The sequence below is a fragment of the Haliotis asinina genome, chromosome 11 (assembly GCF_037392515.1).
Source record: "Haliotis asinina isolate JCU_RB_2024 chromosome 11, JCU_Hal_asi_v2, whole genome shotgun sequence".
NCBI classification, from domain to species: Eukaryota; Metazoa; Mollusca; class Gastropoda; order Lepetellida; family Haliotidae; genus Haliotis; species Haliotis asinina.
Genome location: NC_090290.1, coordinates 43553642 through 43580602, shown reverse-complemented (window position 1 = coordinate 43580602; position 26961 = coordinate 43553642). Strand labels below are relative to the sequence as shown.

At 38.2% G+C, this 26961-nt stretch overlaps 1 protein-coding gene across 9 annotated transcripts in view; it reads left to right on the top strand.

Moving 5' to 3' along the window:
- The first annotated feature begins 5954 nt into the window (after positions 1–5954).
- The window catches only part of LOC137256273 (fibropellin-1-like), a 38431-nt gene continuing 17424 nt past the window's right edge, over positions 5955–26961 (top strand). For 3 of the 9 annotated variants that reach the window (XM_067794009.1, XM_067794006.1, XM_067794004.1), the window contains exons 1-13: positions 5965–5979; positions 8550–8622; positions 11332–11538; positions 12478–12621; positions 15997–16110; positions 17423–17533; positions 18690–18803; positions 20491–20601; positions 21705–21818; positions 23204–23314; positions 24075–24188; positions 25573–25683; positions 26444–26557. In XM_067794009.1, coding sequence (XP_067650110.1) covers positions 5974–5979; positions 8550–8622; positions 11332–11538; positions 12478–12621; positions 15997–16110; positions 17423–17533; positions 18690–18803; positions 20491–20601; positions 21705–21818; positions 23204–23314; positions 24075–24188; positions 25573–25683; positions 26444–26557 — 1444 coding nt within the window. In that variant the 5' untranslated portion in view covers positions 5965–5973. Of the gene's footprint in view, positions 5980–8549; positions 8623–11331; positions 11539–12477; positions 12622–15996; positions 16111–17422; positions 17534–18689; positions 18804–20490; positions 20602–21704; positions 21819–23203; positions 23315–24074; positions 24189–25572; positions 25684–26443; positions 26558–26961 lie in introns of all 9 variants that reach the window. The other 6 variants (XM_067794007.1, XM_067794005.1, XM_067794008.1 and 3 more) reach the window with 6 other exon arrangements.

Sequence of the window (26961 nt, the reverse complement as noted above, 5' to 3'; positions counted from 1 at the left end):
CAAACTACGCGTACCATACAAAACCTAATATCCTACACCTAAGACGCTACACCTACATCTAGAATACTACACCTACCATGCTAGACCTACCATACTAAACCTACCATGCTACACTTACCATGCTGCACCTACCTTGCTACAAATACCATATTACAACTACCAACCTACACCTACAATGCTACACCTACCATGCTTAACCTACCATGCTACAAATACCATACTACACCTACCATGCTACACCTACCATGCTACACCTACCATACTAAACCTGAAAAACTACACCTACCATACTATAAATACCATCCCACAAATACAATCCTACCATACCCCACCATCCATCACACACATACAACACTACACATACCGTGTAAAAACATCCAAACTGCACCTAACATACTTCCTGTAAAACCTTACACCTAAAACAATACACCTACGATCCTACACCTACAAAGATAAAAATACAACATTAAACGTACCATGCTACACCTACCATACCACACTTACTGTCCTACAAATACAATGCTACACCTACCATGCTAAACCCAAAAAAACTACACCTACCGCACTACACTTACCACAATAAACCTGACATGCTGCAACTAAAATGCAATACCTAACATACTACACCTGACACACTACACCTACGAGGCTACACCAACCATACTACACGTACCATACTAAACCTAACATACTACACCTCCCACATCACACCTCCCATACTACACCTACCATGCTACAAATACGATGCTACACCTAACATACTACACCTGCCACACTACACCTACCATGCTACACCTACCTTCTTACACCTAAAATATTACACCTACCAAGCTACATCTACCATACTACACCTTCACTGCTACACCTACCATACTAAACCTAAACTACTACACCTAACATACTACACCTACCATGCTACAAATACAATGCTACACCTATCACACAACACGTACCACACTAAACCTAGCATGATACACCCACCATGCTACACTTACTATCATAAACATACAATGCTAAAACTACCATGCTAAACCTACCATCGTACACCTACCATTCTACACCTACCATGCTACACCTACCACGCTAAACTTAAAAACCGACACCTACCATACTACACCTACCATACTAGACCTAACATACTACACCTACCATGATACAAATATAATGCTACACCTAACATACTACACTTGTCACACTACACCTACCATAATAAACCTAACATACTACTACTACCAAACTACACCCACCATGTTGAACGTACCTTCCTACACCTACAATGCTTCGCCTAAACCACTAGAAATACCGTGCTACCCCTAAAATACTTCACCTTCCTTGCTACACCTACCATGCTACACCCACCATATTACACTTACTATCCTACGCATACAATGCTACACCTACCATGCTACACTTACTATACTAAACCTAAAAAACTACACCTACCATACTACACCTACCATACTACACGTATCTTGCTACACCTACCACACTACACCTACCATGCTACAACTACCATGCAACAAATACAATGCTACACCTAACAATCTGCACCTGCCACACTACACCTACCAGGCTACACGTACCATACTACACTTACCATGCAACACCTACCATATACGCCTACCATGCTACACCTACCATGCTGCAGCTACCATACTACACCTAGCAGGCTACACCTACCATGCCACACCTAACATTCTACAAATACTATACTACACCTACCACATTACACTCACCACACTACACCTATTATACTACACCTACCATACTACACCTACTACATTACACCTGCCATACTACACCTACCATGCTACACCCACTACACTACACCTACCACACTACACCTACCTCTCTACACGTACCACACTACACCCACGATACAACACCTACCCCACTACACCTTCCACGCTACTACTACACTACTTTTACCACGCTACACCTACCATGCTTCACTTACCACACTACACCTACCACACTACACCTACCTCTCTACACGTACCACACTACACCCACGATACAACACCTACCCCACTACACCTTCCACGCTACTACTACACTACTTTTACCACGCTACACCTACCATGCTTCACTTACCACACTACACCTACCACACTACACCTACCTCTCTACACGTACCACACTACACCCACGATACAACACCTACCCCACTACACCTTCCACGCTACTACTACACTACTTTTACCACGCTACACCTACCATGCTTCACTTACCACACTACACCTACCACACTACACCTACCTCTCTACACGTACCACACTACACCCACGATACAACACCTACCCCACTACACCTTCCACGCTACTACTACACTACTTTTACCACGCTACACCTACCATGCTTCACTTACCACACTACACCTACCACACTACACCTACCACGCTACACCACACTACACGTACCACGTTAACTACTTAACTATATCTTCTATTCCACAACTATCACACTACACCTACCACACTACACATAAAATGTATCAGGCTATTCCTACCACACTACGCTTTCCACACTACTCCTTCCGCACTACACGTACCACGCAAAACCTACAGTACTCACGTTGACTGTTACCTGTCAACATGAACATGGACTAGACGCTTGATTGGTGTTAGGTCTACGTGCTCAGGAGCTGTTTCCTTTAATCTGTTAATTTTCACAAATTAAAGACGTTTTCGTTTTCCAGTTACCTAAAAATATCGAAAACGTGTTCTTTGTATAAATATTAATATGTCGAGATCACTTCTTTTGGGATGAAAAATATCCGAAGCGCTTTTTCAACTGAAAGACATTTTGTTCTGACATTTGTTACCCATGATGTACTTTTTCAAATTCACAATGTATGTTAATTTCCCACATCATCGATGTTTACTCACTGTATCCCAAGACAATGACAAATGATCTGGACATTGTCGCCAGCGTGGTGATGATGGCTTTGTGTGGAGGGAGGTTTGGGGAGTGGAGCGGAGTTGATGAATGGTGGTGGTGGTGGTGGTGGTGATGGGTACCCAGGAAGACCAAGTGAGTGCATGAAGAAAAAGTTATCGTCACATCGGCAATATTTAGCCACATCGTGACGAAGTTAAGTGTGAATAGCAGACATAATTGGAGGATGAGGATAATGAGAAGGAAGGGTGAGGATCAGGAAAATGGAAAGGTGAGGGTAATGAGAAGGACAACTATAGGGTGAGGATAATGAGGATCAGGTAGAAGGGAAGGTGAGGTGAATGAGGATCAGTAAGGATGGGGAGGAAGGGGGAGGTTATTGAGGATCAGAAACTAGGGGAGTGAGGTTGGTTAGGATCAGAAAAAAGCGGATGAGGTTAATGAGTATAAGGAAGAAGGGGGTTAATGAGGAAAAAGCAAGAAAGGGTGTTGGGGTTATGAGGATCAGTAAAAGGTGGTGAGGTTAATGAGATTCAGTAAAAAGGGGGTTTGATGAGAAAAAAGGACTTGGGGTTAATGAGGATCAGGAAGAAGGGGGTGAGGTTAAAGTGGACCAGCAAAAAGGGGTGTAAAGTAAAAGTAGGAGGAGGAGTTGATGAGAAAGAAGGACTTTGAGTTAATGAGGTTCAGGAGAAAGTGGCGGCAATGAGGATCAGGAAGAATGGAGTTGAGTTTATGAGCATTAGTAAAAAGGGGGTGAGGTTAATGAGGAACAGTAAGAAAAATGGTTGGGCTAAAGAGGATCAGGAAGAAGAGGTGGGGTTAATGAGGATCAGTAATAAGAGATGGAGATTTTAATGAGGATCAGTAAGAAGGGGGTGAGGTTAATTAAAACCAAGAAGAAGAGGGTAAGTTAATGAGGATCATGGAGAAGGAGAGGTGGGGTTATGGAGGATGAGGAAGAGGGAAGGGTGAGGTTAATGATGATCAAGAAGAAGGTGGATGGGATAACTGAGGATCAGGAAGAAGGGAGTGAGGTTAATGAGGATCAACAGTGAGTGAGTTACCAGTTAACATCACATAGGCAATATTTCAGCCATATCGTTACGAGAACATATTTGATATTGAAATGAAATGTGCATACACTATAAAAATGAAAAGGACAGTAAAACAACTAGAATATCACAGTTACAATTAAAACTAGTGTGGAAAGTTAAAAGTAATGTCACTATTTGGACAATACGATATAAAATACGGGTTATATATCACCAACAAGTGAAGGTAGATCACCATACTAGGGACCCTCTCGGGAGAATAAGGATCAGTAAAAAGGGGTGAGGTTAATGAGGTCTATGAAGAAGGGCGTGAGGTTAGTAAGGATCAGGAAGAAGGAAAGTAGGCGTTAATGAGGATCAGAAAGAAGGATAATGATGATCAGGGAGACGTTCGCTGGGGTTAATGATGATCAGGAAGGAGGGAGGGTGAGGCTAATGAGGATCAGGAAGACGTTCGCTGGGGTTAATGATGATCAGGAAGGAGGGAGGGTGAGGCTAATGAGGATCAGGAAGACGTTCGCTGGGGTTAATGATGATCAGGAAGGAGGGAGGGTGAGGCTAATGAGGATCAGGAAGACGTTCGCTGGGGTTAATGATGATCAGGAAGGAGGGAGGGTGAGGCTAATGAGGATCAGGAAGACGTTCGCTGGGGTTAATGATGATCAGGAAGGAGGGAGGGTGAGGCTAATGAGGATCAGGAAGACGTTCGCTGGGGTTAATGATGATCAGGAAGGAGGGAGGGTGAGGCTAATGAGGATCAGGAAGAAGGGGTTTGACGTTGATGAGAACAAGAATGAAGGGGGTGTGGTTAATGAGGATCAGGGAGCAGGAAGGGTGAGGTTAATGGGGTTCAGGAAGAAGGAAATGTCTGCATAAGAAGGAAGAAGTAAGAGTGAGGTTAATGGGAAGGAAGAAGGGACGATGAAGTTAATGGGGATGTGGAAGTGGGAAGAGTGAGATTAATGAGAAAGAGGGAGGAATGGTTTAGGTTAATGAGGATGAGGAATAAGGGAGGATGCAGATATGCGGATCAGGAAGAAAGAAGGGTGAGGTTAATGAAAAGGAAGAAGGGAGGACAAGGTTAATGAGGATCGGGAGGGGGGAAAGAATAATGAGAAGAAAGAAGGTTAGCTGAAAATAAAGAGAAGGGAGAAAGCAAGATGCAAACAATGACGAGGGGGATAAGTCGAATAGAGATCTGTAAGTAAGTAGAAGAGTGATGGAGTTGAATTGCAAGAAGGGTTTCCAAAGATGATTTCTAACCTTCACGGGTCGGTTACAGAGAATACGGATGTGAATGAGTGAGTGAGTTTTAGTTTTAGATTTTCGCACACAGCAAATAATCGAGTTTTGATCAGACAATCCAGTGATCAACAACATGAGCATCGATCTGCGCAATAGGGAACCGATGGCATGTGCCTACCAAGTCCGCGGGCCTGACCACCCGATCACGTTTGTCGTCTCTTACCACAAAGTCGCATTCTATTCTACCTGGACCTTAACAGGTCCGAATGATGTGAAGATTGATACGTATATAAAGTGTGGAAAGGGACAAGGACATGAGGGGAGGAAAAGAAGAGGGGCCGGTAAAGTAGTTAATGAAGAATAAGGCGATGGGGTCGTTGAACAACAAAAAATGAGGAGATGTATAGAGAAGGAAATTAAGAAGGAAGTAGTGATGACAAAACATCAAGGAAGGGTGTAGAATGAGGATGGGATTAAAGGAGAACGTGAAGCAGGGGTGGAAACTAGTTCACCACCGTGGCGTGATACACAACAGGAAACAGCCGTTACTTTGACGTAACCTTCTAGCTGATACTGATACATGCATATTAGCGCAGCTTGAGATTTGTGTCCTTTACTTATGGTCATAAATGTCAAGATGTACACCATTTTTAGCAATTTTTGTAAAGGATAACCTTGGTTTCATTCCAGAACACCCATATGTTGCACACAATCTACAGAATATAAGGTCCTTCCCTCACTTATCGCCACATCACTCTGGGAAGAAGACCAGACGATGAAGGTAAGTTGCCTTTGAATGTTATGATCACTAGGATTCGTCCTGTGGACCAGAAATCCCATTAAGGGGACAGGTATAGGCTGAATTTAGAATGGATTAACTTGTGGGGTGATTTGTTAAAAATACTTTAAAATATTAATTATGTATTGCATAATGCATGTGCATCAAAAACATATGTTCTGAGTTTGAAGATGAGAAAGAAACGTCGTAATGTTGGGGATGGCATTCAAGCATCTCTGGAGTATTTAAGTATTTCTTTTTAAATATACAACGGAAGGCAAGTTTGAGGAACACATAGCCTGTTTGACCAATAAAATAGCGTTTGAGATTGAAGTTAAAAATGTTTTGTTTGTGAAAAGGGACGAGTTTGCAAGGTACAACCTTGAAATCGAGATGCGCGTGCATCATGCATGCATTCAGCTTTAAATTCCCGGTTACAATGGCAATCGTTCACTTTTTATCTGAACACAACAGCTGGGGCTACGTTAACGAGAGATCAATGACACCAAGCCATTGGATGTCAACGTACTCGAATCACGTGGGTGACTTCAGTTGCAGCGTACGAATGATAAAACGCTTTAGAGAGGGATGCAACGCTACCATCAGCCTTGATGACCGTCCACGTAGTGGTCGACCCCGTGTGAAAATACGTCTCCGGGGCCATCATACCGTCCATGCCATCATATCGTCCACCAACATCTCTCGTTAATGCCTGATTCTAATGTGCTAGAGTCGTTGATGTCAACCTAGAGCATGAGACCACTGTCCCCATAGGGTGATCACTCCGATTACCGTATGCCAACTCAAACCAATCAGCCCGCAGCAGCACCAGAACTGCTGGGTGTGATTTGCTGCAGTTGCATAAAGGATGCAACACAAGGAGATGCAAGTGCAGGAAGGATGGTCTGCATTACATATGCAAAGAATGCCGTGGTACCATTTGCAGAAATGCCCAGTCGCCCGTCATTTATCGGAAAACGATAAAAATGACGTTTGAAGTGTGACAATGACGTTTCACTCGCAACGAACTATTCATCTGAACACCAACTGTTTGCTACAGATCATGTGCTGATTTATTTTAGAATTCCTATCCCCCTGTACGTGTACACCTGTAAAGTGAATGTATAATTATCAGTAAATTGTTTGGACACATCGCGTTGGTGTAATTTAATTTTGACAAATGTCATTTCTCCATACTTCTAGCCTAATTTCAAAACAATCTGGATTTCATATTTGGTATTTTGAAGATGACTTCACGTCTACTCTTTTGGAAAATACCCTAGAATCATTGTAGAGTCTAGATACACGGTTTGCAAACTTTATTTAACGTACATGTCCTCTTTCGGATCTTTTGTAATGAATTATTAAACACATCATGTTTACAACATATATCACGTGAATAAAGCCAAGTTTGAAAACTTAAATCATTCAAATGTGTCTTCTGAGAGTAGATTTGTATCCAATTATTGATATGTGACGGCCATATTAGATTTGTGCAATTTTATCACATTTCCTGGGGGGAAACGTTGGGATTCCTCAGGACTCTTGGTATGGTGTTCTATTTACCTCATAGAAATGCGCTTTGGTGAAAATATTTCTGTTACGATTTCTTCCAAGTTGAGTGATAAATTGGCCTAGAATACCTGGACTATATCTGGTATAACACCCGTAATAACATCCCTGGACCTCCTCCGCACTAGGAATGGCTATAGCTGGGATGAACATTATAGGTGCTGCAATACCTTTACACGCGTGTATATACGGTTTGTGTGTTTCATGATTAATGCTAATACGACCTTTTTGTTACCTTTTACAATGATATAAGCGACGGTGCAACTTCTCGCTTCCGGTCCTAAATAAGTCTTTTGTCAAAGATCTCAATCCCATCTTTTACGACCCGATGAAATTTACATACTAGTAACAAGACTTTCAGTGTTTCACGTTTCGCGCACCAGCTCACCGTAATGAATTACGTGAATGCAGCCATATCGGTCGCAATACCTAAGCGATTTGAGAACATATACAATGAAAATACACTGCACTGTTAAATATGTGATACTGAAACATCTAGTGCCATACTTACATTACCGATTTCAAAACGTCAACAGAAACGACAAAACATGACCAGAAAACGATCAGCTGATTCCACCGTCTCGCTTCGAACTGCCTTTTCGCGATTCATGCTTGCAATATAAGCAGTCATGACTAGCACAGGTATATCGTAGATTCATGGAATAAATATTTCAGGACATAACACTTGATATATCATCATAAAAGGGAAAAGATATACGGTCCATGCACCTGCATGCACGTTACTGGTGAAGGTGAAAGCTTTACTGGTTAACTGCCTCTAAGTGTAATAGTATCACGTACGTTACACATCGCGCATACGACGTGCCCTGTCAGATTAAGTTTGGACCGTCCGGATCAGCGCACCTAGCTGATTAGTGAAGGGAAGATAAATTCGCCCACTGGAAACGAACGTCCAATGGTTTGTCCGCTTCGATTAAAGTTTTGATGTTTCGATTTTAGAGCAAACAGATATTAACTTGTTTCAAATGTTGACTTTTCAGGGTACAGCAGCCATTTTGCTTGTCCTGCTCTTCTGTCATGCCTGCTACAGTCAGCGAAGTAGCCGGCTGGAGGGTAAGAATTGAGAGCGTCGCTTACTGTTGTTCAAACACATTGAACCAACGTTCGAAATAATCGCCGGCCCGGCGGCCCGGCGGTCCAGATGTGGTTGTTATTGTATCGGACTTGCAGTTTCAAATATTTGCAGGCCCTTGTGACCTTCAGTAAATTATCTCTCTTTTTTTCAAATGGAATCTTTCCCATAATTTATGATCCATCATGTTAACTATTTCAACGCTTTGCGCATAAAAATGTCAACAGTGTTTAGAAGAAAGAGTGTGAAACTGTGTACGGTGTAGTCTGTATTGTTGTTATTGGTTTGACTGTAGCAAAATTGCTAAGATTTCAAGAACTACAGATTTCGAAAACATCTTCCCGACGGTCCTAAGCTACATTACTTTCACACGGCCCAGCAGTCCCTGTATCTCGGGACTCCTAGATGTCAGACTTCCATTTTGTAGAAGGCAAGATGGCTCAGTGGGTTAGATGGCTGTAACTGGCGAATAGGTACAACACTAGACTCTGTACTTTCTGGGACATCATGATCACAAATAGAGCACCTGGTACATACGCGGTATTGTGTATTCAGACAAGCATCTTGCGGGAATGCAAGGATATTTATATTTCATTTGCCATTCCTCTCACAGCTGATGGCTATTTTTACACAGACTGTAGTGAAAGTGTAGGTTCGAATGCCGGAAATAACTCAATCCCCAACGGCACTAGAATCTGTACTTTCTTGGACATTCTGATCCCAAATAGAGCACCTGGTACATACTCTGGGTCACGTGGTATGTCATGCTCACATGCTGATCAAATTGTTGAATCGGAAGTATTATGATTTCTAAACATGCGCAGTTATGACAGAATTCACTTTAATGCCTAACCTTATTTTGAGTACATTTGTATCATATTAAACATGACGCGTAATTAAGATACTAAGTGAACACTCTCGTTAGTTTGCTTTATGGTCTCTCTCTGAGAACAAAGTCACTGTAATAATGTAGGAATAGCACACAACATACGATTAACAAACATATATTTACATAAACGAGATGAGCAAGCTGACAAGCATGCAAACGTAGATATATCCATAGCTATCAGACAGTCTTCTCTTTCCCTTCTGCGTTCCTGTTTCTTGAACAGTCCACGTGTTTCCCATATCTTCAGGGCTGCCATCTATGGCAGACGTGATGCTGTCTTCCATCACGGGCCTTTGCATTCAAAGGCATATTTAATGGTTTACTACTAGACTGTTGCAACAATTTGATAATTTGTGATGTGGCAAGGCAAATGATGTAAAGGATCTTCAGTTTTTTACCTGTTTTGCATGTCTTCTTCCAATATATCTGAGATGTTTTGCGTGTCTCCACTGTGAAGTGGACACGGTCGATTGCAGATAGCTTTAAATCAAAAGTAACCGTCCCCACTATCTCTGTCATCATGCTTTTCACACGTCCATGACAAGAGAGGTCAATGTGACTGCTTACCCTGGGTGTCTCTTTGCACAAAGTGCAGGGGACCTGTCCTGTGCGCTTCTTCATGCTTCTTGGACATTCTGCTTTCACAGGACCCGTGAAGGGCCCGGGGTAGAACAGGCCTTCAGCAACCCATGCTTGCCAGAAAGGGCAACTATGCTTGTCGTAAGAGGCATCTAAAGGGGTAGGGTGGTCAGACTCGCTGACTTGGTTGACACATGTCATCGGTTCCCAATTGTGCAAATCGAAGGTCATGCTGTTGATCACTGGTTTGTCTGATTCCGACTCAATTATTTACAGACTGCCGCCATGTAGCTGGAATATTGCTGAGTGCGGCGTAAAACTAAACTCACTCACTCTACTTCTACAGAGTCTCTGTGTTCAGCTTTAACATTTGTCACGCGAGATTGCCTCTTGACCTACACTGGCCACCAAAAACATTTCCTGCATTTGGAGATCATTAGAATTGATTGACTTACCCTTAGTCCTAAATTAATTTATGCAAGCAGTAGTGAACATGTTTTTTGTTTTTGTTTTTGTTTTGTTTGTTTTTTTGTTTGGTTGGTTGGGTTTTTTTGTTTTTGGGGGGTTTTTTGGGGGTGTGTGTTATAGTCTGAAATGCTCATTCATTCATGCTGCTCCAATTCACAAGAGCCTCAGCATTTCCTTAACTAAACACAGTATTGAATGTCAATATGTTTACATGTTTCATCCAGACATTTTGACAAGAGCAGTTTAGATTAGCTCTAACATGTTTTGATAAGTATTATACAGTACTTGTTGACAAAACCTATGCATTTACGATCTGACCTTTTGACAAGATTAACAATAGCCTGAAACATCTGTTCAAAATGTCGTCTGAAGTCTACCCAAATGTCTACGTACCAGTTGCGTGCAATAGTGCAGTTACTGCTTGCTGTCTTTGTGTGTTGTTTTACACCGTCTTCAGCAATATTCTAACTTTATAATATATTTTTACCAGTTAGGCATCAAAAAACCATATGCAGAGGTAACTTCTGAGTGTTACACACGACGCCAGTTACAGGAGACTGGACTAGTCTAAACACATTGTGAGGAACATAGCTTCTTTACACTACTTACTGACTGATATGAGTTGTGTCCCGTTATGTGTGACAGACCGCTGTAGTATAGATGGAATATTCGTGAGTGCCACGTTAAACACCAAACCAACCAACCAAACAGCCTAATCTAAACCACATTGCGTGGTATCGTTCTTTTACTGCAGGGCTTTCAAAACCAGATCCATGTGACAGCTACAGACAGCTTGGGAACATGGCGCATCGCGAGAAAAATACACAAGGAACCCCACTCATTATCGACGATAGCAATCTTACTCCTGGCTGGTATGCGGCCCCTGGACAATGGGAACTGCTGACCCGGCCTCCATCATCGCCCAATTGGTGTGGCACCCAATTCCCAGTCTACAGACGTTGTAAGACCACCGCTACTCACACTTCTCAACTGCATGTACATTTTTGTCACATGGGGTGCTATTGCATTGTGTGACGATGTGTGATATTAGTGGGTGAGTTGTGGTTACACGGTATGCGATAACAAGGTGACATGTTGTGGCATTGTGTGGTAGTGGCATGGGGTGTGATAATATAGTGTCACTTGTGGTTGCACTGTGCTGTGCTGAGTGATAACAAGGTGACATGTTGTGGTATTGTGAGGTGGGGTGTGATAATATAGAGTCACTTGTGGTTACATGGTGTTGTGATGTGAGATAACAAGGTGGTATGTTGAGGCATTGTGTAGGCAAGTGTGATAACAGAGTCATTTGTGGTTACATGGTGTTGTGGTGTGAGATAACAAGGTGGCATGTTGAGGCATTGTGCGGTGGGGTGTGATAATATAGTGTAACGTGTGGTTACATGGTGTTGTGTGAGATAACAAGGTGGCATGTTGAGGCATTGTGTTGGCAAGTGTGATAACACAGAGTCACGTGTAGTTTTTTTGCGTGTAATAACATGGGATCACGTGTTTGCCTGTGACTATATCTGATAACGTATGGTTACATTGTGATTACGTGGTGTGATGGTGTGTTAACATGGTTTCATTTGTGGTTACATGTGTTCATGCTAGCGTATAACCTGTCCTATAGGTATAACCTGTCCTAGAGGTATAACCTGTCCTATAGGTATAACCTGTCCTAGAGGTATAACCTGTCCTAGAGGTATAACCTGTCCTAGAGGTATCGCTAGCGTTGTCGGAAAATTCGTTAACGTGTTCGCTATATTTTATCTTGTTCAAGTTTTATTCAATGAAATCACCTGAACCGAAAGTGAAAACTGACGACAATTTCAAGCACTGTCTTACTGATATTACATGCCTCATTTATCTGATATATTTTCTTTCTGTTTGCTTCAAGCCAAGGGGAGAAACAGGTCCAGAATGTGTTATAGGGACTGGTATAATACCTGCGTCAAGCCATTTTTCATTACGACGAAGAGGTGTGGCAGTAAAGAGATATATTACCTCGAGAAAACCAACCCTAAATCGGGATACTGCTTTGGTATGTTTTATACCACTACTTTCCTCTTCCACATAGATATTGGATAGTGTGTGCATGACATCAAGTTATAGACACAACACAACTGTACACAACAACTATAGATCAGTCTTTATGATTTCCCCTTCATTTTAACATTAATGACATCATGGGCCCGAGAAACTAGTTTACTTTGGAAAAAGGTGGTTCGTTATCCAAGTTCGAAAGATACAGTGATCTGCCCTCTAATATCTAATTTCCAAAGAGAAAACCAGCTGTACTTGATGGATAAAAGATTAAGGGTAACTATGCGGCACGGTCGAGTCCTCTAACATGATAAACTGATTGCCTGACAAAAGCCCAACAAGACAAGCCCCACAGACATAAGCCCCATAGCTACAAAAACACATGTGACAGAAGCCCCACACTATGTTTTCTCAAGGCGGAGGAGCTTCGTCTTATGATCTTGGGGATTAATTAAGACACTTAACAAGTGTTGTTTTTTTTCAATGATGGTCTTTAGGAGGAAGGGTCAATTAATGAAGTTAGTGTTAACAGGATCTGCTCAATGTCTTGAGTTTAAACTCAAGATTATCTATAAAACAGTCAGGCGGCTGACATTTACCACCTGTGAAAATGGAAATCTTAATGAATAACAAAGGTGGTGTCAAATATTCCAGAATTTGTTAAGGATGTTGGACACGGTGTTAGATTAGGATAATTAATAGAATAATTAGGATTATAATTGTATGATGTGACAGGTATCAGTTAGTGCTGTGGATTATTGATGTAAATAAATCTTGTTGAATCTAAATTGTTTTCGTATATATATATATATAATATATATATTGAGGGGCTTTTGTCTGACAGGTGTGGGGCTTCCGTCTTGTTGGGCTTCTGTCTGTCCATCGATAAAGTATGCCTGTTATTCACAAAATACATATGACAGGTCAACCCATGTTAAAGTTATAAGATCAAGATTACAAAAGGATGCAGTCAAGTCTTGTCACATATATTCATCTTATGTGTGGGAATCTTTGCAATTACGATAATAAATGATTAGGAGATAAAGGGTACTAAGATCGAAAATGGTGAAAGTTTTTAGCTCCGTTTCCAAGTGATATTTCACTAACATTAGACGGTACTAAGAAAGTTCTCTATGCGGTGTTTCATGTCTTAACTGTCCTCGCAAGGTTTTCTGGACTAATGTAAGGATTAGAAAGGATTAGACTGATATGGATATGATGCCCAAAAGCCTCTTAAGGTACAATCACAATGTAATCGGTTAGGAGAAATTTGATATCGATCAAGTATATATTGTAGACATTAATTAATTTTACAAGCTTGGCAAAACTGAGAGCGAGATGAAAACTTTCGAACCAAGACTGCTAACACCTATGGGAAGAAATGTTGAGCTGAAATCATTATTACTGTCAAAATTAAATCATCTCTTTTCTTCTCATCTGTATCAAGTCCGCCAGATGATACGATTCAGTCTATTTCAAAATCCCCAAACCTTGTACGGATTTGTGTGTGACAATTCTGTATGTACATGTATAGAAAATGCTTCATTGTGTGTAACAAATATTCAGAGACTATGACTTGCTGATGGTGTCTATATTATATGTGTGTTACCCACTGGTTCACACAGATTCTGAATGGCTGACTATCTAACCGTTTGGCTATCTGAATGAGGCTCATAGTACAGAGGTCTTAAACAATCACACGTGCACAATACCAGTATTCGGATTACAGACAGAACAGTATTTCTCGAAAAATTGAAAGAAAATAATACACTTGAGAAATACAGTAAATGACGACGGTGATATTTTGTCACAAGAAGATATTACTTATAAATAGGATATGGATGTTGGTTTTATTACATTACAAGGACTTAAAAAGCAGTTAATGAATGCGTATAAAAGAAGAAATTTCTCTTTTAAACATGAGGTAACTATACTTGCCTGCCCCATTTTACCTTTCAGTATCTCCAAAATAGGTGAGAATAAACATTTTTTTTATAAAACACTGTGTCAATTTTGTTCTGATCAAACAAATGACCACTTAAAATAGCAACAGGTATTGGATAGTGACTTCCAACAGAAGGAATTGGAAAATATGAATTTGATCGCCATTCTTTCTTCCCATGCCGACGAATTGCGTCGTGTTTCAAACTGCCGAAAAACATGCGCAAATATCGTGCATGTGAACAGCAGCGCTTTGGTGTCCAGTTTTGTACGAATGGAATTCGACAATTTTCGCTGAATTTTACGTGTATGTGTTGCCTTCAAACTATTTGGAATATTTTGCAAAAGTTAGTGTAGATTGGTTACATTGATTCACGTGTGTACTCGTTTTGTAAACAAGTGAAGGATACATTGATTTAACACCACACAAAACTGTTTTGGGTGGGAAACATTAATCCACTAAATGCAGTTTGCCAAAAGAGGAAACACAATGGAAACAATATGAGAAGAAAAGGAGATAATTTTCCAACCATCCAAACACAACATTAAGTTACTATCAGTCAGGCAAATGTATTGTCTTTTCAAACAATAATCAGTCCAAATTCTTCGCAGTTTGGTCCGCTTTCCTAGCACTGTTTTTAAACTTGTGAGTTGAATATTCATTTGTATACTCCAAAGGGTATACTTTAATGTAAAAATGACTTATGCCTTGAGTGTAGCTACATACAGTCAAGCCTGCACTAGCTGTTTTTCATGTAAAATACGAAGCAACACTAGTATGTGCCAACGCTTACTCATACACATGTCACATCCGCTGACAAACAACGTATACTGTAAAATGCTTTTGACCCTATGGCCACTACATATAGTCCAACTTGTATGAGCTGCACTTCATATACAGCATTAATCATAATGATCATCCATCTATCCATCTTCATGTACATGTGAACATCTACGAATATTTATGTGTCATGTAAACATCTGTAGGAAATAAAAACACAAAAAGGTAAATAAATAATGTATAGACCAATGCTGTGAGTATCAGGATTCCATTTATAAAACAGTTTTATACCCTGTGTATCCACAGCATGACTGTGATTGTTTTCAAATATGTTAATGACAAAAAGAATTTTATTCAAAATGGAGGTCACATGGCGTAAAGTACATTTAATATACGCAAATACAGTGAGTGCACAGCGGTGTATAATGTAGATCAAAATTAGTTAATGTAAAGTCGATATGCTCAAACTGGGAGGTTTCGTTTCATGTAGATACTTAAAACTAGAGTGTATCTCTTCTCAGTCAATGTTAACAATTTATAATATTTAGCACGTGTTGGATTAACATGACAGAACACACAGTGTGTTATTTTTGTTTGTTTGCTATATTTCAAAAGACAGTGTGGAAACTAACCTTCCTATTCAATTTGCAGTCAACAATGATCCTTGTGCTAGTAATCCTTGTGCTTATGGAGCAACCTGCAGTCCAAATGGCCGCAGATACAACTGCATCTGTCCTCCTGGTTTGAGTGGTCCCAAATGTACAGGTACGTTTAACATTGACACTTTACTTTTCAGTGTCAAAGGATTCGAAATGTTTAAAAAAACATTACTAAAACATCTAACTGTAACACGTATTTATGTGCCACGTATTTTCTTAGTAATTCCTTTAGTGTTAATACTACGACAAAAAATGCATTAAATAAAAGTCATTTCTGATCTTATATAGTTAAATATATAAGGAGTTGTGTGTATTTATTCATCGAACTAGACCTCCTTTGTTTTGCAGAAATCGAAAGAATAATCAAATGAGTCACAGCATTCATATGTAACCGGTCACATAAATCGCCAAAACTGTGTGTCACAGTCGAATAGAATTCCCTTAAATTTTAAAATTTTATCTAAGACATGAATGTCACCTTGTCGTGGTTTACTTTACCCTGATCAGTGCATTAATAAACCTTGTAAAAATGGAGGAACCTGCAGACCATGAGGTCGCACACACAAATGCTTTTCAGTCTCATGTGAGACTTCCTTCACTTCGGAATACATGTAAACTGAAAATGTCAAACACAAAATCTTGGATAAAGGATTCGAAATGCTTAAACAACTTTACTAAAACATTTAACTCTCACACGTATTTATGTGCCACGTTTTTCTTAGGAACGTCTTAATGTTAATACTATCACAAAAACATACCTTGAGTAAAAATCATCTGTGATCTTACATAAATCAATTACTTCACAATGACAATGATTTAACAGCACTTTAACACCCTTCGAGATACGGCCACTAGTGCTATCATTTGTTAATTTCAACTGTCATGAAATTTTTGTATTGATCAATACTGTAAGTATCAGGATTGCATTTGCAGAACACTTGTAGGCCCAATTCCATCGCATTTTGATCCACTTTCCACACACTGCCTTTACACTTGTGAGTTCAATATTCGTTTGTATACTCCACCGTAACAATAAATAATAATGATCATCCATCTATGAATATTACGTGCATGTGAGCATCTACTAATATTTATGTGTCATGTAAACATCTACAGGGAAATAAATAAATAAATAAATAAATAAATAAATAAATAAATAAATAAATAAATAAATAAATAAATAAATAAATAAATAAATAAATAAATAAATAAATAAATAAATAAATAAATAAATAAATAAATAAATAAATAAATAAATAAATAATGTACAGAAGAATACTGTAAGTATCATTTATAGAACACTTTTCTGTCCTAGGCATCCACAGTATGACCTTTATTCTTCTCGAATATCTTACCTTTGGCTGTTTTGTTTATTTCGAAAGACAGTGTGGTAACTAACTTTGCTATTCAATTTGCAGTCGTTAACCCGTGTGTACCTATTCCTTGTAAAAATGGAGGAACCTGCATATCTAGAGCTGGCAAATACACATGCACCTGTGCTCCTGGGTTCACGGGTCGGAACTGTACAGGTACATTTAACAATGACAGTTTGCTTTTCAGTCTCATGTGAGACTTCCCTCACTTCGGAATACATGTAAACTGAAAACGTCAAACACAATATCTTGGATAAAGGTATTCGAAATGCTTAAATGATTTTACTAAAACTTCTAACCTTCACACGTATTTATGTGCCACGTTTTTCCGTAGTAACGTCTTCATGTTAACACTATGACAAAAACATACCTGGAGTAAAAGTCGTGTGTGATCTTATATGAACTAATTACCTCACGTTTATATATAATGAGTTGTGTATTTATTTATCGAATTGGACCTCCATTGATTTGCTGAAATGTAAAGAATAATCTACTCAGTGACAACATTCAAATGTAACTGGTCACTTTGATGTCAAAATACCTTATGCCTTGCGTGTTACTAGATACAGTCTAGTCTGCACTAGCTGTTTTTTTTAATAGAATACGAAGCAACACTAGTATGTACCTACACTTACTAATATACATGTAACATCTGTTGAGAAACAATGTATACTGTAAAACCGATTTTGACCCTATGGCCATTACATACAGTCCAACTTGTATGAGCTGTACCTCATGTCCAGCATTGCGAATAATGATCTATCTATGCATCCTTATCTGTGCGTGAACATCTGCAAATATTTATGTGTCATGTTAACATCTGTAGCAAAAAATAAAAACATAAAAAGTCAATAAATAAATAATGTATTGACCAATACTATAAGCACACTTCAATCAATCAATCAATCATGTATTGATCAATACTGTATGCAGTCGCAGAACACTATTAGTCCCCGTGTGTCCACAGCATGACACTGATTGTTTTCAAATATGTTAATGACAATGACAATTTTATTCAATAAGGAGGTCACATGGCCTAAAGTACATTTAATATACGCAAATACAGCGAGTGCACAGCGGTGTATAATGTAGATCAAAATTTAGTACTGTAAAGTAGATATGCTCAAACTGGCAGGTTTCGTTTCAGGTAGATACTTAAAGCTGGAATGTGTTTCTCGTCAGCTAATATTAACAATTCATGATATTTAGCAGGTGCTGGTTTAACATGATAAAACTTACAATGTGTTATATGTGCTTGTTTTCTATATTTTGAAAGACACTGTGGGAACTAGCTTTGCCATTCCATTTGCAGTCAACAATGGTCCTTGTGCTAGAAGCCCTTGTGGTAATGGAGGCACCTGCAGTCCTAATGGCCGCACCTACAACTGCACCTGTGCTCCTGGTTTCAGGGGTCGGAGATGTTATTGTACGTTTAACATTGACAATTTGCTTTTCACTTAATGTGAGATTTCACTCAATTTGAAATGCATGTACAATGAAAACATCAAACACAAAATCTAAGATAAAGGATTCGAAATGTTTAAATAGCTTTACTAAGACATCTAACTGCAACAAGTTATCTTCCATGTTTTTCTCAGTACTTTCTTTAATGTTAATACTACTACAAAAATACATTAAATAAAAGTCATTTATGATCCTATATAGTTAAATTACCTCGCGTTGATATATAATTCTCCAATTCAAATAACTGTCAATGTAAAAGATTTTGAGGTTGCATTTGTTGACGGCAGTGCCTCACATGAACAAATCCCGGATGTAACTGACTTCAAATGTATTAACTCTCCTGTAAATACGCTGTGCTAGCAGCGTTATCAGGAGACATAGGAAATGTGTGAGGAAATGATTTCAGATTTTATGTCACGTCTAAACTGTTTCAGCCATATCGTGTATAAGTCATGGTATAGATTTATAGTAAGTGAAGTATTTTTTAAAACCTGTCAACAAAGGACAGTGAACACATAGATTATCAACGACATAAATTTACAACTATTATCCAAATCTAGAAAAATATAAAACTGACTATTGATCGCCAACAACTGCAGGTAGATCATTATACTAGGGACAATGGAGACTTGCAGTACATTTCTTTCCTGCATGGACCCTCACTGGATTTACACCATCCCTTCAGATGTTATCAATTTTAGACACTCTAACCATAAATCAAATCATGTTATATACTGTGGTTTAAAATAGTAGTATGTTTAAATGTAATTGTTTTGGGACACACGCACCTTCTCATGAGGACGATGATTTGACAGCACTTTAACACCCTCCGAGATACGGCCACTAGCACGTAGACTCCATCATTTGTTAATTTCAACTATCTGTCCTGAAAAATTTAGCTATTTACACAACTTTAGTGAACATTTCTTTAATAACAAGTTTTTTCTGAAGAGTGGGAGCAACTAAACGATGTTTTATTGCGTGTAATGATATTGATACCTACTTGAGTTTCCCCTTCTTTTGCCTTCGATTGCGGGTGTAAGATCTAACGACAGCTTTGTAACAGACAAAATACTGCCGTCTCCAACATCCTGATGCTGACATCATCAGACATTGGTCTGAAATAGCATATTTGTTAAAAAAAATTCCTATTTATCTAATGATGAAACACAATAGCAACAATATGTGCACAAAAGGAGAGAACTCCAGTATTCACAACATCTGAAAAGAAATATTAAGTTACAATTAGTCAGGTCTATTTATTGGCTTTACAAACAATAATCAGTCCAAATTCATTGCAGTTTGGTCCACTTTCCACACACTGCTTTTAAACTTCCGAGTTCAATGTCTGTTTGTATACTCCTCTACAACAATTAATAATAATGATCATCCATCTATGCATACTTCTGTACATGTGAGCATCTACTAATATTTATGCGTCATGTAAACATCTGCAGGGAAATAAAAACATACATAAATAAATAAAAAATGTATACACCAATACTGCAAGTATCAGGATTGTATTCACAACAGTTTTCTGCCATGTGTATCCACAGCATGACCTTGATTCTTTTCGAATATGTCATCTTTGGTTGCTTTGTATATTTCGAAAGACAGCGTGGGAACTAACTTTGCTATTCAATTTGCAGTCCCTGATCAGTGCATTAATAGACCTTGTGAAAATGGAGGAACCTGCAAGCCAAGAGCTCGCACATACACCTGCACCTGTGCTCGTGGTTTCACGGGTCGGAACTGTACAGGTACGTTTAACAATGACAGTTTGCTTTTCAGTCTCATGTGAGACTTCCCTCACTTCGGAATACATGTAAACTGAAAACGTCAAACACAAAATCTTCGACAAAGGATTCGAAATGCTTGAATGATTCTACTAAAACGTCTAACTTTCACACGTATTTATGTACCACGTTTTTCTATGGAACGTCTTCATGTTAATACTATAACAAAAAATTACCTGGAGTAAAAGTCGTCTGTGATCTTCTATAAACTAATTACCTCACGTTTATATATAATGAGTTGTGTATTTATTCATCGAATTGGACCTCCATTGATTTGCTGAAATGTAAAGAATATTCAAATCAGTGACAACATTCAAATGTAACTGGTCACTTTGATGTAAAAAATACCTTATGCCTTGCGTGTTACTAGATGCAGTCTAGCCTGCACTAGCTGTTTTTTTTATAGAATACGAAGCAACACTAGTATGTACCTACACTTACTCATATACATGTTACATCTGCAGAGAAACAATGTACAGTGTAAAATGATTTTGACCCTATGACCATTACAACTTGTATGAGCTGTACCTCATGTCCAGCATTGCGAATAATCATCATCGATCTATGCATCCTTATCTGAATGCGAACATCTGCGAACATTTATGTGTCATGTTAACATCTGTAGCAAAAATAAAACCATTGAAAAGTAAATAAATAATACATTTACCAATACTATAAGCACAGTATTGATCAATACTGTAAGTATCAGGAATACATTTGCAGAACACTTTTAGGCCCTGTGTGTCCACAGCATGACAATGATTGTTTTCAAATATGTTAATGACAATGGCCTAAAGTACATTTAATATACGCAAATACAGTGAGTGCACAGCGGTGTATAATGTAGATCAAAATTTAGTACTGTAAAGTCGATATGCTCAAACTGGCAGGTTTCGTTTCAGTTAGATACTTAAAGCTAGAATGTGTTTCTCGTCAGTTAATGTTAACAATTCATGATATTTAGCACGTATTGGTTTAACATGATAAAACATGCAATATGTTATTTGTGGTCGTTTTGCATATATTGAAAGAGAGTGTGGGAACTAGCTTTGCTATTCCATTTGCAGTCAACAATGGTCCTTGTGCTAGAAGCCCTTGTGCTAATGGAGGCTATTGCAGTCCAAATGGCCGCACATACAACTGCACCTGTGCTCCTGGTTTCACGGGTCGGAGATGTACACGTACGTTTAACATTGACAATTTGCTTTTCACTTAATGTGAGATTTCCTTCAATTTGAAATACATCAAAACCGTCAAACACAAAATCTTGGATAAAAGATTCGAAATGTTTAGCTAACTGTACTAAAACATCTAACTGTAACAAGAACTTATGTGCCACGTTTTTCTCAGTAATTTCTTTAGTGTTAATATTACGACAAAAATACATTAAATAAAAGTCATTTCTTAACTTATATAGTTACATTACCTCGCGTTGATATATAATGAGTTGAGTATTTATTCATCGAACTCGACCTCCTTTGTTTTGCTGAAATGTAAAGAATAATCAAGTAAGTCACAGCATTCATATGTAACCGGTCACTGAAATCGCCAAACCCCTTTCTGTCACAGTCGAACAGAATTCCCTAAAAGTTTAAAATACGAATTTATCTACGACATGAATTTCACATTGTCGTGTTTTACGTTAGGATTCAAGATTTGACATTCGTTTTTAGTACATATGGTGTTTGAATGGATTATTTTTCTCCAATTTATGTAACTGTCAATATGTAAGACTTGAAGTTGTATTTGTTGACGTCAGTGCCTCACATGAATAAATCCCGGATGTAACTGACTTGAAATGTATTATCTCTTCTGTAAATACACTGTGCTAGCAGCTTTATCAAGAGACATACTGACGTTCATCAGGAACTGAGTTAAGTAATGAGTTAAGATTTTTTGTCACATCTAAAGTGTTTCAGCCATATCATGAATAAATCATGGTATAGATTTATAGTAAGTAAAATAGAAATTTGTAACAAACAAAATACTGCCTTCTCCAACATCCTGATGCTGACATCATCAGACTTTGGTCTGAAATAGCATATTTGTTACAAAATTCCTATCTGTCTATTGAGGAAACACAATAGCAACAATATGTATAGAAAAGGAGAGAACTCCAGTATTCAAAACATCTAAAAAGAAATATTAAGTTACAATTAGTCAGGTCTATTTATTGGCTTTACAAACAATAATCAGTCCAAATCCTTCGCATTTTGGTCCACTTTCCACACACTGCTTTTAAACTTGTGAGCTCAATGTCTGTTTGTATACTCCACTATAACAATTAATAATAATGATCATCCATCTTTGCATACTTATGTGCATGTGAGCATCTAATAATATTTGTACGTCATGGAAACATCTGCAGGGAAATTCATGAATCAATGAATGAATGAATGGATGAATGAATGAATCAAGATGTATTGACCAATACTGTATTGACAGAACATGTTTATGCCATGTGTATCCACAATATAAACTTGATTCTTTTCGAATATGTTGCTTTTGGTTGTTTTGTATCTTTCGAAAGAGAGCGTGGTAACTAACTTTGCTATTCAATTTGCAGTCCCTGATCAGTGCATTAATAGACCTTGTGAAAATGGAGGAACCTGCAGGCAAAGAGGTCGCTCATACACATGCACCTGTGCTCCTGGGTTCACGGGTCGGAAATGTACAGGTAAGTTTAACACTGACAATTTGCTTTTCAGTCTCATGTGAGACTTCCATCAGTTCGGAATACATGTAAACTGAAAACGTCAAACACAAAATCTTCGATAAAGGATTCGAAATGCTTAAATAACTTTACTAAAACTTCTCTCACACGTATTTATGTGCCACGTTTTTCTAAGGAACGTCTTCATGTTAATACTATCACAAAAACATATCTTTAGTACAAATCATCTGTAATCTTACATAGATCAATCACCTCACAATGACAATGATTTGACAGCACTTTAACACCCTCCGAAATACGGCCACTACTGCTATCATTTGTTAATTTCAACTATTTGTCATGAAAGTATTGTATTGATCAATACTGTAAGTATCAAGAATGCATTTGCAGAACACTTTTAGTCCCTCTGTGACCACAGCATGACACTGATTGTCTTCAAATATGTCAATGACAATGACAATTTCATTCAATATGGAGGTCACATGACCTAAAGTACATTTAATATACGCAAATACAGTGAGTGCACAGCGGTGTATAATGTAGATCAAAATTTAGGACTGTAAAGTCGATATGCTCAAACTGGCAGGTTTCGTTTCAGGTAGATACTTAAAGCTAGAATGTGTTTCTCGTCAGCTAATATTAACAATTCATGATATTTAGCACATGCTGGTTTAACATAATAAAACTTACAATATCTTATATGTGGCTGTTTTCTATATTTTGAAAGACGCTGTGGGAACTAACTTTGCTATTCCATTTGCAGTCAACAATGGTCCTTGTGCTAGAAGCCCTTGTGCTAATGGAGGCACTTGCAGTCCAAATGGGCGCACATACAACTGCACCTGTGCTCCTGGTTTCACGGGTCGGAGATGTACACGTACGTTTAACATTGACAATTTGCTTTTCACTTAATGTGAGATTTCACTCAATTTGAAACACATCAAAACCGTCAAACACAAAATCTTGGATAAAAGATTCGAAATGTTTAGCTAACTGTACTAAAACATCTAACTGTAACACGACTTTATGTACCACGTTTTTCTCAGTAATTTCTTTAATGTTAATACTACGACAAAAAATACGTTAAATAAAAGTCATTTCTTATCTTATATAGTTACATTACCTCGCGTTGATATATAATGAGTTGAGTATTTATTCTTCGAACTCGACCTCCTTTGTTTTGCCGAAATGTAAAGAATAATCAAGTAAGTCACAGCATTCATATGTAACCGGTCACAGATATCACGAAACCTTTCTGTCACAGTCGAATAGAATTCCCTAAAAGTTTAAAATACGAATTTATCTAAGACATCAATTTCACATTGTCGTTTTTTACGCTAGGATTCAAGATTTGACATTCGTTTTTAGTACATATGGTGTTTGAATGGATTATTTTTCTCCAATTTATGTAACTGTCAATATGTAAGACTTGAAGTTGTATTTGTTGACGTCAGTGCCTCACATGAATAAATCCCGGATGTAACTGACTTGAAATGTATTATCTCTTCTGTAAATACACTGTGCTAGCAGCTTTATCAGGAGACATACTGACGTTCATCTGGAACTGAGTTAAGTAATGAGTTAAGATTTTATGTCACATCTAAAGTGTTTCAGCCATATCATGAATAAATCATGGTATAGATTTATAGTAAGTAAAATACAATTTTGTAACAAACAAAATACTGCCTTCTCCAACATCCTGATGCTGACATCATCAGACTTTGGTCTGAAATAGCATATTTGTTACAAAATTCCTATCTGTCTATTGAGGAAACACAATAGCAACAATATGTATAGAAAAGGAGAGAACTCCAGTATTCAAAACATCTAAAAGGAAATATTAAGTTACAATTAGTCAGGTCTATTTATTGGCTTTACAAACAATAATCAGTCCAAATCCTTCGCATTTTGGTCCACTTTCCACACACTGCTTTTAAACTTGTGAGCTCAATGTCTGTTTGTATACTCCACTATAACAATTAATAATAATGATCATCCATCTTTGCATACTTATGTGCATGTGAGCATCTAATAATATTTGTACGTCATGGAAACATCTGCAGGGAAATTCATGAATCAATGAATGAATGAATGGATGAATGAATGAATCAAGATGTATTGACCAATACTGTATTGACAGAACATGTTTATGCCATGTGTATCCACAATATAAACTTGATTCTTTTCGAATGTGTTGCTTTTGGTTGTTTTGTATCTTTCGAAAGAGAGCGTGGTAACTAACTTTGCTATTCAATTTGCAGTCCCTGATCACTGCATTAATAGACCTTGTGAAAATGGAGGAACCTGCAGGCAAAGAGGTCGCTCATACACATGCACCTGTGCTCCTGGGTTCACGGGTCGGAAATGTACAGGTAAGTTTAACACTGACAATTTGCTTTTCAGTCTCATGTGAGACTTCCATCAGTTCGGAATACATGTAAACTGAAAACGTCAAACACAAAATCTTCGATAAAGGATTCGAAATGCTTAAATAACTTTACTAAAACTTCTCTCACACGTATTTATGTGCCACGTTTTTCTAAGGAACGTCTTCATGTTAATACTATCACAAAAACATATCTTTAGTACAAATCATCTGTAATCTTACATAGATCAATCACCTCACAATGACAATGATTTGACAGCACTTTAACACCCTCCGAAATACGGCCACTACTGCTATCATTTGTTAATTTCAACTATTTGTCATGAAAGTATTGTATTGATCAATACTGTAAGTATCAAGAATGCATTTGCAGAACACTTTTAGTCCCTCTGTGACCACAGCATGACACTGATTGTCTTCAAATATGTCAATGACAATGACAATTTCATTCAATATGGAGGTCACATGACCTAAAGTACATTTAATATACGCAAATACAGTGAGTGCACAGCGGTGTATAATGTAGATCAAAATTTAGGACTGTAAAGTCGATATGCTCAAACTGGTAGGTTTCGTTTGAGTTAGATACTTAAAGCTAGTATGTGTTTCTCGTCAGCTAATATTAACAATTCATGATCTTTACCACATGCTGGTTTAACATGATAGAACACACAATATGTTATCTGTGGTCGTTTTGCATATTTTGAAAGACACTGTGGGAACTAACTTTGCTATTCCATTTGCAGTCAACAATGGTCCTTGTGCTAGCAGCCCTTGTGCTAATGGAGGTTATTGCAGTCCAAATGGCCGCACATACAGATGCACCTGTGCTCCTGGTTTCACGGGTCGGAGATGTACAGGTACGTTTAACATTGACAATTTGCTTTTCAGTCTCATGTGAGACTTCATTCAGTTCGGAATACATGTAAACTGAAAACGTCAAACACAAAATCTTGAATAAAGGATTCGAAATGCTTAAATTACTTTACTAAAACTTCTAACTCTCACACGTATTTATGTGCCACGTTTCTTCGGAGTAATGTCTTCATGTTAACACTATGACAAAAACATACCTGGAGTAAAAGTCGTCTGTGATCTTCTATAAACTAATTACCTCACGTTTATATATAATGAGTTGTGTATTTATTCATCGAATTGGACCTCCATTGATTTGCTGAAATGTGAAGAATAATCTAATCAGTGACAACATTCAAATGTAACTGGTCACTTTGATGCCTTGAGTGTTACTAGATGCAGTCCAACC